Here is a 13,921-nt window from a genome sequence, read left to right on the forward strand (position 1 = left end):
AAGTTTGAAAAAAAATCACATGTACAAATGATTGATCATTACATGTATGAGTAATGTTTTGTGAAAATTGTCACTTTTCTCTGTGAAAAATGTTAAAATGGTACTCCCTTTGTCTCATAATATAAAAGTATTTTTTACACTGGTGCAGTGTGAAAAACGCTCTTATATTATGGGACGGAGGGAATATATACTAGTTGTTCGATCATTTTTTAACTTTCTTGTAACTTGGAACAGAGTTTCCGAAAATCCAAAATAAGGAGTGCATCTCCTCGCCCCTCCGTGGACATACCCGTAAAGAAAGGAGTATGTGACCGAGATCAGAAAATCCATATACAGCTGTCAACTGTCAGTAACCTTGTGATGGCGAGGGTGATCCTATAAGAGCATCTTTAATAGATGGTTCATATATAAAAATATTTAATTTTAGGACCGTCTGGAGCAAAAAACGTTGCTTCAATAGACGGTTTATATGCAAAAAAAATTGGACCGCGGCCTTCTCATGATGTAAAATACAACACCTCGCGGTGCAAATATACATCACGAGATGCATCTGGTCCAAAACCAGCCGCCGCCCGCGAACGCTCAACCGCCACTTCATTTCCTTTCCCGCCCGCGCCCGTCCGCCCGCCCGAAGAACAGCCAGCCGGAATCCGCCACCGCGACCGTCCAAAACCTCGCCGTCGGCGCCGCCACCATCCCACATCCCCGCCGTCGTCGCCCCCGTCGCCTGCCCGCCGCCGCCCGGACGCCGCCGAATCGGGTGGCAGCCGGCGCGGGATTCGGCCCCTCCGGCGGTCCGGCTGCCGCGGTAGGCCTCCGCCGGGTCTTATAGGCTGCCGCCGACCTCCTCCCGTCGGTCGTGAGCCTGTCCACGGCCGTTGCCCGGCCGCACGACCGCCGCACCAAGCCCTCCGCCCGGCTGCCGAACTAGTCTTCGCCGTCCGCCGAACTAGTCTTCGCCGCCCGTCGAGCTCCTCTTGGTCGGCCTCCTACCTCATTTCTTATCACCGCCGCCGTCCGCAACAGCCAATCCAACCGGCGGCCATCTTCTTCCACCACGCGCACAAGGTGTTCGACGGAATTCCCCAAGGTTTTGGACCATGAATTTGGACCACCTATTGGAGTTGCTCTTTTGGACCATGAATTTGGACCATCTTTTGGAGTTGGTCTTTTTTCGGAGCTCCAAAACGCACTTTTTGGCGGTCCAAAATTTACATCTCCGATTTTGGACCGTCAAAATTTGGACCATCTATTGGAGATGTTCTTAGGTGTGTGAAAAGCTAGTGAATACAATTATGGAGGTCATTGCAAAAAAAATTACAGAGGAAAATAAATAAATATCCATTGGTTTGCAACTCTTGTTCTTCTGATTTCAGCTACTTACAATCTTTTTTTTTTTCAGGACCTCGTAGGACTTCAACTATGTTTTGAATTAATTGAGATGTAAGCACTTCCTCACCACAAAGCGAAGAGGAAGGATGTGACGTTCCCTGATCTTTACAATGGCCTAGGAAAGGTTCGAACGATCTAAGACTTTGCAAGCCACATACGTGTAAATAAACCATAAAAAAATAGCTCTTGACGCGTTCGGAACACGTAAGGAAGGTTGGGTTACTATACGAGTCTAGAGCCAAAGTCTTCCCCCGCGCCTTCGTTCCCACGGGCCACGGCTCCCAAAATCGATGTTCCCACAAGAATTAGCATCCAAATATCATCAGACTAAGCTGAATGAAAATATATTACTGTACTGTTACATTTCCCTTTTTTCTACACATGGCTTGGAAAATCTTTAGTTTATGGAAAATTAAATCAAAACATTATTCGGTGGAGAACTGATTTCATAAGACAAGCACCCTGACTAATGATCTTGCAGCAAATAAAAACGCACCAATGAGGATGGAGGGTAGAACAGAGCATATGATCAGCCAACCTAGAATGAATAGGCATTTCATGTCCGAAAATAAATAGGATGAATTATTTCAGAAGTCACTAGGCCTCCCAATCATACATACAACCAGGGCCGCCCGCGGGAGCCCCCCGACAACATCTCATCAAATTACCAGACCTATATATACTATCTTATTGTTCATGCGACACCAACCGACGCGCATACTAACCAACATCCATATTCACAACATTCATCCTTCTTAACATCGCACAACAAAGCCGCCATCTGTTTTTAATGGCAACTGGGTGAAAGGTAGCAACTTGCGCTAAGGTATACAACTGTCTGGCGAAGCAAGAGCTGCCTTCTCAATCAATTTTCGGAACAAGACATTCTTCACAAGATGTCATCAAACATCAGGGACAGCACCAGCCCCTGCACAAACTGGCTCCTCTTGGTTCTCTCCTCCTTCTCCTCAGGGAGCAAAGGCTCCTCAGCACTGTCCAACAAAAAAAGCCATAATCAGCACACCACCATGCAGAAATTACAATCCATGATTATCAAAATGAAACTAGTTCATAAGATATTACTGTTCATCAAAGTGAAACTAGTTCATACGATATTACTACTATTTAGCAGACATGTTTCATATAGCCTGCTTAAAGTGAAAAATGACTTCATGAACCGCCCTCAGTGACAGGTTTTTAGTGACCGACTATGGATTTCTCAAGCAATTGCATATCAAAATGACACCAAACTGTTGGTGTAGCGTCATATAAGTGAATGAAGCGTGCAAGTTGCAAATGACTTTCAATACCTTTCTTCTGCTTTCTGCTCCGAGGGATCACTTTTCTCAATAACTTTTTCCAATAACTCTTCTTGTGCATCTTTTGGTGAATCTGCATCATCATCAATGAAGCTACCGACAAAGGAGGAGAGTAGAGGATCAGGCACTGTGTTGAGCGAGGTGGCACGAGAGGATCCACCATAGCGGTATTGTATGTGCGCCGCATCCTTTTTCAATGCGGAATACATTGAAGAAGGTGATCCAGATGAAACTCGCTGGTTCCTCCACCTGCCCTGCATGTTACAAGCATGAACATAGGATTAGATAATATCCAAATAAATATGGAATATTATTAAAACAGGCATGAGAGTTATTCAAATAGGAAATACTTCATATTAGAGAAGGGACCAGATTACTCAAGTTAGTGCTGTATGAGGGTCATTGCATGTATCAAGTATCAATCAAGCACAGGAGGTTAATAATCTACAATCAATCAAGCACAAGAGAAAGCTAATCTATTATCTTCGCCGTTCGTCCTTCCAAACCTATGTTCTGCTCCCCAATCCTCTACAATGTGCCATTTGGCCATCTTCCTGGCGGTGGTTAACTAGTTTATTTCATGCATGTTGATTTTGTTGAAGAGGTTCAGAACTCGAATACTTTAATGATCTCATTTTCCTAATTGCAGATCATGATTGAACAATAACAGCAACCTATTCCATGCAGTTTCAGTTATATATAATAACTGACTGATGAATAATGATGCTTGTTGAAACTAATGATACCTTGAAGAAACTGGGATGCTCTGAGGTCATGTGCCCAACCAAGTCCATCCCAACTCTATCTGTGCATATAGGGCACACCTAAAGGAACAAAATGAAAAATAACCAGTAAGCAGACAAAACTGATCATGTCTGACTTATTTGTGGATGGGCATAGTTGTTTCCACAACAATCTAACAATAGATGTTGGAATTTACTTGAACATTTCCAAATATTTCTTATATCACAACATGCAAGCGAAGTGATAAAATACATAAATCCTATCCACACTATCAATAATCAACTACACATGGAACACAAAAGTTATCTTAGCAATCCTTAAATCCACATATTTCATAAAGAAATAATAGGAATAGAAGCTACTGCAGTTCCATTGCCTAAACACTATTTTAAAAGGCCACATGCACAAGCGAAGCATCGCTGCTACAAGCCTACAACTACTATAGCGGCACTAGTACACACTACAAGATATAAAGAAAAAATAGCAGCCACTGCACATTGCACTGCAAAATTAGTTCTACAGACCCTAATTGGTCACTTACCCAGACACGAGTAAATCCAAGAAAATCAGAACCACTAGACTTAATCCGGAAAGTGTAAAATATTGACAGCTCAGACCACAAATTCCTCTTATCCACGCTGTATAAAACATGGAAGTGCGACCAATGCAAAGTGTGCACTATTTAGTCTTGATGTTGTACACAGTTTTGCAGAAAAAAAATCTTATACTCACCACTGGCATTAAGAGCATCCAACACCTTTTGTAACTAGATTTGATTGTGATCCATTTTTATCTTGACGTAATCCATTGTAAGTCATTACTTTATGCTACATTTCAGTTGAGTGCATCCAGCATATTGTATGGTTGGATTTTAAGTTGACATGTGATGATGATGCAATATCATGTAACTATGATTCCGCACTTAGGATGGCTCTGTTGTTTCATTTGTAAGATTGCTATGAAGTTTATGGCATTTGCAAACAATAGAACCGTGATTTTCAAATTATACTATGAACTGCAATAGCCATCACTACAACTTTTGGGCCACACACAGGAAACATTACATTGAGAGGAACCCTACGTCCTCAAAGATCTATCCAGTATAAACATATGCACCTGGAGCACTCAATAACATAATGCACAATATTTACAAAAAGCAGTTCAATCAAACTCCCAAAGTTAAACTGAACAATTAACTCCCGATTTCAACCAATCAGAGCATAGAATTCATCTCACCAAGACACCAACTACAAGTGTGAATAAAAACTACAAATTCAGAGTATATTATATGATTGTATCAACTAAGCCACATGAATGCCATGCCATCACATCGACTTTATGTATCTACTGAAAAATAATGTATGGACTAAATTAATTGGATGGATCTAATCTTCACACGTGAAACACATCTCAATAAATAATATTTCCGTTATGACGGATGCACGCCATTACTCCTGCAGTTTCCACATTAGTGGATCTTTCAACCAATTCTTAATACACTTACAAATTTCTCTAAACATAGAAAAGATATAAATAGTTGGATCTTCTAATGCATTCTTATCAAGTAAGAATGAATTAATGATGCCACTATGAAACAAATGGAGACATCAAATGAAAGCACCCAAACTTCCTTGCAGAAGTAGAAAAATGAAGCCCAAAAAAGTAAGCCAGGCCTTCAACTAGCTTATAACTTAACACGCAAGCAACTTAAACATCCAAAAATACTATACTTGCAAGCAAACCTTGAGAGTGAAAATTAAAAGCAGCTCAAACATGCGCCGTATGCCAGAAGAAGCACTCTAAATTCCTAGCTCAAACATCTAAAGGAAGATTAAGCACATTTCTACACTATCAGATACAATTATGAGGAGAAGAACCCTATGCAGCAGGAAAATACCAACTCTGTACACAGCAATATCTTAGCTCAAAAACTAAAAGCATCTCAAACATGCATAGTATGTGAGTATGCGCAACTCATACGGCCCAAATTCCCACCTTTGCAATTAAAAATATGAAAATGACAAGTAAAATCACCACACACATACAGGCATTTCCCGGAGACTATATAGAAACAAAAACAATGCCTACATGTTACACAAGAGATTAACGACAAACCCTAATTTTTGAGCTAGATGCGCCTGAGAGCCACTAAGTGTTAGTACATCTTTCTATGAAGGTTGAGATGAAATTACCCCGGCCTTGGTCTCCGCCGCGTGCTCGTCCTCGATGTGCAAGCACAGGCCGACGCCGTCGAACTCCTCCCCGCAGAAGGGGCACTCCAGCTCCTCCTCCTCGGCGCCCCTCTCCTCCTCGTCGTCGGTCTCCTCCGCCTCCTCGAGCCGCATGAGCGCATCTGCCAAAGCACAAAACCTCATCAAAAACCTCCTCAGGAAACCCTCAAAATCACACGATTTGGAGCCAAGATCGGATCTTTGGGGTGGCGAAGCACGAACCGCGGAGCCTGGTCTCGGCCTGGAGGCGTTCGAAGGTGTCCATGTCCATGGCGGCGCCGGCTGGAGAGAGGGGCCCTTCGGCTTCCTGGCCTGGCCGGGGTCAAACCGGGCGGCGCCGGGCGCCGGGAGGGGGGCGGCGATCAGCGGGGTTTAGAGCTAGGGTTTTTGCGGCGGGTCGGAGGGGGGGAGGGGAGAGACACACCGACACGGCCGGGGGGAGGAGAGAGAGTGTGGGTGGCTAGCTATTTGGGTGAACGGGGGAGAAGCGCTTTTGCTTAGGGAGGAAGGAGGGGTGGCTATGTTGCATTTTTTTTTTTTTTTTGAGGAAGGTAAAGTACCCCTCCAAACATTATATCACAAGAGTTCTAGGGATACATAAGCCCTCGGGCGGATCTAGTAGCCAGACAAACCGGCCAACATTATACCTCTGGCCTTAATCTCCTGTGTGATGTGATAATATACTGGTTTGGAGTCCTCATTCATAGTATTGATCACCCTAAGGCAATCAGAAGCCACCTTAACTCTTCGAGTAAGCAAGTCGTCCGCCAATGAGAGAGCCTCCCTTATCGCAAGAGCTTCAACGGTTTCTGCATCTGAAATTCCTTCGTCCAGCCGGCCGGTGAGGGGATCCATTGCTGGACATTGGTCTCCACTTGTCTTGCTTGTACCTTGTTATTCATCTTGCTCTGTACCATACCTAGATCTTCCATGAAACTCCTGATGAAGCAATGAGTAGATAATGGACATTGGAATAGATTTTCATGAATTACCTTCCGCCTTGCGTGCCAGATAGCCCATAGGGAGACAAACACCTCTGTCATTTCACTAGAGGGTAATTTTTCAATGAGCTCAAAAATCCAGTCCCTCGCATTCCCTTGCTGCGTCATGGAGACCTGTTCCGCAACCTCCACTGATGCCAAAGCCCAAACGCATTTAGCCATTGTACACTCGATCAACGAATGCTTCCACGAGTCATCTTCTCCACACACTGCACATTTATCTTCCACTGCCATATTTCTATGTTTAAGAACATCACTCGTCGGGAGAGAGTGCTTTGCTAGCCTCCATAGAAAAACTTTTATTTTGGATGGAACTTGGATTCGCCAAAGGGAAGTCCACTGTTTTTCTACCTTTTTGTATCAGACGAAGCAGTTGACCCCTCCAGCCAAGCTTCCCTTGTTGTCTTGGTATGCACAAGCATCTTCTATGCTGATCGAACTGTAAAAACCCCTTTGCGGTCATAGTGCCAAGCCCACTCGTCCTGCTGGTTCCTGGTCGACAAAGGGAGGTTCAGAATCGCCTCCACATCCATCGGCAGGAAAACACTCCTTAAGCTTCTCACAGTTCCATGTTGCTGACGTACGATCAATGAACTCACTCACCCTGGAAGGGGCATGCGCCGCCAGGCAAGCAATAGGTCGTAGTCTCCCATCTCGGGGCAGCCAGTTATCATTCCATGGATCGGTAGCTTCGCCCGTACCAATTCTCTTAATTATCCCTTGCTTCAGAGTATCTCTCCCATCAAGGATAGCTCGCCATACCTGCGACGGTCGCGAGCCCAAATCTGCTTGCAAGAACTCTGTTGCTGGGAAGTATCTCGCTTTGAGTATCCTCGCACTCAAACTATCTGGTGATTGTAGAACCCGCCATGCTTGACGAGCTAAAAGAGCTAGGTTGAACAATTCTATGTCCCTAAACCCTAGTCCTCCCATGTACCGTGGCTTTGTCATATCCGACCATGCCACCCAACAAGCTTTTCGTTCACCAGCTTTACATCCCCACCAGAACTTACGTAGGATGGAATTGATCTCCTGGCATAAGCCTCTTGGTAACCTGAAACATGACATCGAGTAAGTGGGTATCGCCTGCGCTACAGATTTGATGAGGACATCTTTAGCTGCTGCTGACAATGTCTTCTCAAACCAACCCTGCACCCGCTTCCATATTCTGTCTTTCAAGAACTGGAGTTTACCATTTTTATCTCGCCCCACATCAATTGGCATTCCTAGGTATTTCTCATTCAGTGTCTCCTGGTGGACATCAAGCCAATCTTTAATATCATGTCTCAATGCCTCCGAGCACCCCTTGCTGAAGAAAATGGACGATTTGTCCAGATTTACTCGCTGCCCTAACGCATTACAATATAATTCCAAAACATCCCGAATGTGATTCGCACTCTCCAGATTTGCCTTGAAAAACAGCAGGCAAACATCTGCAAACAGTAAGTGGCTTATCGCCGGTGCCGACTCTGCCACTTTTACACCTTGAAGAGCTGATGATTCACAACGATCTTTTATGAGGCTTGATAAGCCCTCTGCTGCTAACAAAAACAAATACGGAGATATTGGATCACCTTGTCTTAAACCTCGGGAGGGGGCAAACTTTTCAGACTTCACACCATTGAAGAGAATGGAAAAAGAGACTATTGAAACAAGCCTCATTACCATATTAACCCACTGTTGGTGAAAACCAAGCTTGGACATGATTGCACGTAGGTAGCTCCACTCAATTCTGTCATAAGCTTTCCTCATGTCCAGCTTGAGAGCACAGAAATTGTTCTTCTTTGCTTTGTTTCCCTTCATAAAATGTAGACATTCAAAAGCAGTAATAATGTTATCTGTAATAAGGCGCCCAGGAACAAATGCCGACTGCTCCTCTGCTACAATCTCCGGGAGGATTATCTTCAAACGATTCACCAAAACCTTTGAGGCAATTTTGTATAAAACATTGCACAATGCTATAGGTCTGAACTGGCTAAGATCTTCCGGGCTGGCAACTTTAGGAATCAGCACTAAAAAGGTTTGATTAATAGATGCCATATCTTCCTCACCTCGCAGTAACCGCAGCACTGCCATGGTAACTTCCTCCCCACACACTGCCCAATGGCGCTGGAAAAAGTGTGCCGGGTACCCGTCCGGACCAGGAGACTTGGTCAGGAACATCTGGAATAATGCCGTCCTAACCTCCTTTCCATCAAAAGGGGCGATCAACAGCTCGTTCATGTCATGTGTCACCCTGGTCTGTACCACATTTAGAACCTCCTCCAAGCCGTGAGTCGCCTCGGACCCATATAAGTCAGTATATAAGGCTGTTGCTAGCGCACACATTTCTGCCTCATCCTCCGTGTACTCTCCATCTTCCCTCCTCAACCGAGTAATACGATTTTTCTTCCTTCTCTGACTAGCACGGAGATGAAAAAAATTTGTATTCTTGTCACCTTCAGACAACCATTGGATCCTCGACCTTTGGCGCCACATCACCTCCTCTCTCTGTTGTAATTCAATGAGCATGTTGCTGATCTTTATCTCCGCATGACTAGGGCCAACCCGGATCGGATCAGCTCTCAGTCTTCCCAGCTCAGTGGTAAGTTCGCTGATTCGCCTTTTAACACTACCAAAGGTGTCACGTTCCCAAGACTGCAACTTGGTCGAGATGGATTCCAGCTTGTGCTGTAGCTCACCACATGTGGTGGCCTTTCCCTTTTCCTGCCAAAGATTAGATAACAATGGCGAGAAAGAGTCATGAGACTCCCACATAACCTCGTACCTGAACAACTTGTTCTTTTTTCCAATTGGATGCCGCTCCACATGTCCAGAAAGCCTGAGTAGTATTGGGCAATGATCCGATCCAGCTGCTACAAGGTGGAACAAAGTAGCGTCAGGATATCTCGAACTCCAGTCCGGAGAAGCTAAGGCTCTATCCAGGCGAACTCTACAGAAACTGCCCCCGGCAACTCGCTTCTCAAAGGTCCAGGAATTTCCCTTGTAACCTAGATCAGCCAGGCCACACACATCCAACATATCTCGGAAGCCAGACATCTGGGCATAACTTCTCTCCAACACTCCAACGTGCTCGTGTCTGTGTAAGACTTCATTAAAATCCCCTATACACATCCACGGCAAGTCCGAAGATGCTCTTATAAACTTCAACATGTCCCACGTTTTGTGTCTTTCCGCCACGCGTGCCTCCCCATACACACACGTAAGTCTCCATGAGCCCCCTTCCAACCCAGTTACAATCGCATCCATGTGATACTGTGAATATGGTAATATTTCAACTTTAACATCATCATTCCAGTACATACCCAGGCCACCAGATCGACCTGTACTGCTAACTGCAAAACCATTCTTAAAACCAAGCAATGTTGCTAATTTTTCTACTCTAGTTCTGTGAAGCTGGGTTTCCACTACACAGAGCACAGTAGGAGCATGTGTTTGCACTAAAGTGCGCAATTCTCTAACTGTCGAGGACATGCCCAAACCTCGACAGTTCCAGCTTATTACACTCATTGATTCCCGCGGCCCTCCACTTGGGAGGCCGCTGTCATGGTTGTCTGGTTTTTTGCTTTCTTCTTATTCCCTCTTGGCGAAATATAAACTGGCGGTAGAGGAGGAACAGACTCTCCCTCTCCACTTGAGCTTGAAGCTTGTGCCGTGCTTCCATCACCCACCAATGCAAGAGCTAGGTTCCTTCTGACCAAAGGGTCATTAACGATAATTGATTCTGAAGAGTTCTTTACCGGTGTAACCAAACCTGCATCGCTTAGGCACCTCTTGCGCAAGATGATCTCCTTCTCGGTTTCAGCCGAATCCTTGACCTCCTCTCCCGCTGAACTGTTTTCCGTTCCCACATTATCTGGAGCTTTCTCTTGGCGGACAGCCTCCTGCTCCTTGGCCCTCTGCCCACGGCCGCCGTTTCTGCCAGGATTGCGCCCGCCACGGCCGCCGCGATTCCCCCGTCCTTCATTACGTCCTCTCTGAAACCATGGACCGGCCCCAGGGGTTCGCCGTCTCCAATCTTCAAACGGTGCGATCATCCAATCACCGTATTCCAAGGTTCTTTGATCATGCACCCCATCACCGCAGATCATACTGTCATGTCCAATCATTCCACAAGCCTCACAAAACCTAGGGAGCTTCTCAAATAATACACAGTAGGTTTGTCTCCTCTCCCCCTCGGGTGTTATAGAGACAAAGCGGGTGAGAGAGGAATTTATGTCAATCTTAACCCTTGCTCGTACAAAATTAGCACCAGTTAGTGATGGCGCGTACATCTCTACAGCAAGTACTATACCCACCCTAGCAGCCAGATCTTCCACAAGTTCCTTCTTACGAAATAGAGGGGGTATATTGTGGATCTGTACCCACACAGCCAGCCTATCCAGTACCACAGAAGCTGGGTCTGCAATTCCATCATAAGGCTCAATGATTAGCCCCATATCCCTGAACATCCAAGGACCTTCTTCAGTCAAACGTTTCCAGTCGCCCAAGCAAGAGACTTGAAGCACATACAAATCCCCTCCTACCGGCCTGATCATCCACTCACGTGCAAAATTCCATGCTACATCCATCGTGGAGTAGAACGACTTCCTGCTGTAAGTTCTACGGGTGTGAACTTTGACCAGTGCCATCCATCGCGCCTCTTCTTTCAGAGCAGCGAAATCGTCCTTTGGTAAGACAACATCGTCGAGTTCACTATCCTTCAGATGAAGCTTCTTCAGCATCTCCTCAATATCCAGCTTCTTCCTAGCCGAGAAACCCCCCTCCAGTATGGTGGGAATTACGGGGCACTGTAAATGGGCTGACGGCCTCAAGCCCAGTGTGGATCCAGCCTGCCCATTTTGTCCACATTATCTGGAAAAGAAAAGGTTCTTGTCCACATGCACCTAATGACACGTTTCACTGGGGGGGGGGGGGGGGGGGGGGGGGGGGAACGCTTATGGCACGTGAGGAAAATGGCAACTCGGCATCCTCACATGGCGTAGTAGTTCTCTTTTTGTGTAGGTCCAGGAATAATGCACGTACACCGAACTTTGTTTTAGAGATGGCTCTGAAAAACGGAAGCTGTTACCCTTGTGTAACATGAATAAAAAACATATTTTTTACGGGTATTGATATTAGTGTGTAACTATTTTGTTTTCACAAAATGCCCTTGTAGCTTAGTTGGTTAGAGCACCCGTTTAGTAAGCGGGAGGTCTTGAGTTAAACTTGAGAGTACTTTGTAACTGTTTTAATTTTTTGCATTTCAAGCTGTCGAACTTTAGTTGGGTTTTTTTTCTTTTCGATGTTAATTTTTTGCATTTCAAGCTGTCGAACTTTGTAGTTGTTTTATTTTTGTTCATTTCAAGCTCAAACTGTTTCTCTCTTCGATGCTTCTCATTAATTGTGATGTTAATTTTTTTTCATGTAATGATCATAGAAAATCGGCTAGATCTAAACTTCGTAACTGTTTTAATTTTTTGCATTTCAAGCTGTCGAACTTTAGTTGTTTTTTTTTCTTTTCGATGTTAATTTTTTGCATTTCAAGCTGTCGAACTTTGTAGCTATTTTATTTTTGTTCATTTCAAGCTCAAACTGTTTCTCTCTTCGATGCTTCTCATTAATTGTGATGTTAATTTTTTTCATGTAATGATCATAGAAAATCGGCTAGATCTAAACTTCGTAACTGTTTTAATTTTTTGCATTTCAAGTTATCGAACTTTAGTTGGGTTTTTTTTCTTTTCGATGTTAATTTTTTGCATTTCAAGCTGTTGAACTTTGTAGCTGTTTTATTTTTGTTCATTTCAAGCTCAAACTGTTTCTCTCTTCGATGCTTCTCATTAATTGTGATGTTAATTTTTTTTCATGTAATGATCATAGAAAATAGGCTAGATCTAAACTTCCATCTAATTAACAAATCGAGTTATGTTTAATATGTCGTATTTGCAAACCTAGGCAATGGTTTTGATCTAATAATTGCCCATTACTACCTTCCTCTCGAAATTAAACAAAGTTCAACACAATTATAGGCTTTGCCCTTTTGAGAACTTTTTGCTCTCTTTTATTAGAATGATTCCCATTAATACCCTCCAGCCGACAAGGAACTTTTGGCATGTACTATGATTGTCAGACTACCACCATTAATACCCTCTTGAGTTCAACTCTCAACGAGAGCATTGAAGTTGTTTTATTTTTTCTGCATTTCAAGTTGTTGAACTTTGGTTGGGTTTTTTTTTTGCATTTCGAGCTGTACAAACTGTTTCTCTCTTCGATGCTTCACATTAATTGTGATGTTAAAAAATTCAAGTAATGATCACAGAAAATCTACTAGACCTGAACTTCCATCTAATTAACAAATTTAGCTATGTTTAATAGGTTGGATTTGCAAACCTAGGCGATGGTTTTGACCTAATAATTGCCCATTACTACCTTCTTCTCGAAATTAAACAAAGTTCAACACAATTATAGGCTTTGCCCTTTTGAGAACTTTTTGCTCACTTTTATTCGAATGATTCCCATTAATACCCTCTAGCCGATCTATAGGAGGACTGACAAGTGGAAGTAGTCGAATTCACCTCCAAAGGTATTTTGTAGCATAAATTAGGCGTAACTTAATAAGATTGTTGGGTTTGGCACTAAATCCCTAATGATTGCCCAATACTACCCTCTTCTCAAAATTGCCTCCACTAATGTGCCCAAAAGGCCCATTAACTTTTCCCTATGAGGCCTTTAGCAATTTCTATTAGCCCATGGCCCCTAAATAAATCCTAGGGGGCTCCCAGTAATTACCCGGTATTATCCGGTATGCCTGGAAACTCTTCTTGTAACTCCGGAGCGCTTTTAGTCTCTCTCGAACTATTTCTTTTATTACCGAAACTTTTTTGGTAATATTTTCTCATATTCCTAGCTCCTATAGAACTAATGCCTTAAGCGTATGACCTTGTAGGTTCGGTGAAATATATACATGAACAAAACTTCCTTTCGTTCAATGATCAACAGCCAAACCGTGGACATCCATGTTGACCCCTATACTCACACGAGTGATATTTGAGTGAACCTTTAGTTATCATATGTTACTCCTTTTGCTTCGCAATACTTTACAAAACTCAAGATGACATATATAGGTGTCCCCATGAGTCATGCACGTGCTCACTATATCAGTCTCCTCGTTCCTGGTTTTGTTATTCTTTCTCATTATCGTGTTCCAGCACCCCTGTGAGCAACTCACCTGCATCTGGCCAGACGATGATGGATG

At 43.8% G+C, this 13,921-nt stretch overlaps 1 protein-coding gene across 2 annotated transcripts; it reads right to left on the reverse strand.

The window, feature by feature from the left end:
- Positions 1-1,918: 1,918 nt before the first annotated feature.
- Positions 1,919-6,176, reverse strand: LOC123102590 (protein DEHYDRATION-INDUCED 19 homolog 2). 2 transcript variants are annotated; one of them, XM_044523992.1, is made up of 5 exons: positions 5,909-6,176; positions 5,648-5,808; positions 3,458-3,535; positions 2,703-2,965; positions 1,919-2,384 (listed from the first exon to the last, which is right to left on the reverse strand). In XM_044523992.1, exons 1-5 carry the CDS (start codon positions 5,955-5,957, stop codon positions 2,282-2,284), a joined length of 654 nt encoding a protein of 217 aa, XP_044379927.1. In that variant the 5' UTR covers positions 5,958-6,176; the 3' UTR covers positions 1,919-2,281. The 2 variants fall into 2 exon arrangements, with proteins under 2 accessions (XP_044379927.1, XP_044379928.1); XM_044523993.1 differs by lacking the exon at positions 3,458-3,535.
- Between the last annotated feature and the right edge of the window lie 7,745 nt (positions 6,177-13,921).

The sequence above is a fragment of the Triticum aestivum genome, chromosome 5A (assembly GCF_018294505.1).
Source record: "Triticum aestivum cultivar Chinese Spring chromosome 5A, IWGSC CS RefSeq v2.1, whole genome shotgun sequence".
NCBI lineage: Eukaryota > Viridiplantae > Streptophyta > Magnoliopsida > Poales > Poaceae > Triticum > Triticum aestivum.

Bases quoted from the DNA above. Each gene is read 5' to 3' on its own strand.
- LOC123102590 (XM_044523992.1), bottom strand. From the start codon at position 5,957: ATGGACATGGACACCTTCGAACGCCTCCAGGCCGAGACCAGGCTCCGC. The intron at 3,536-5,647 runs GTAATTTCATCT...TTGTTCCTTTAG, and splicing joins CGGCGGAGACCAAGGCCGGG to GTGTGCCCTATATGCACAGA. The intron at 2,385-2,702 runs GTATTGAAAGTC...TTTGTTGGACAG, and splicing joins GAGCAGAAAGCAGAAGAAAG to TGCTGAGGAGCCTTTGCTCC.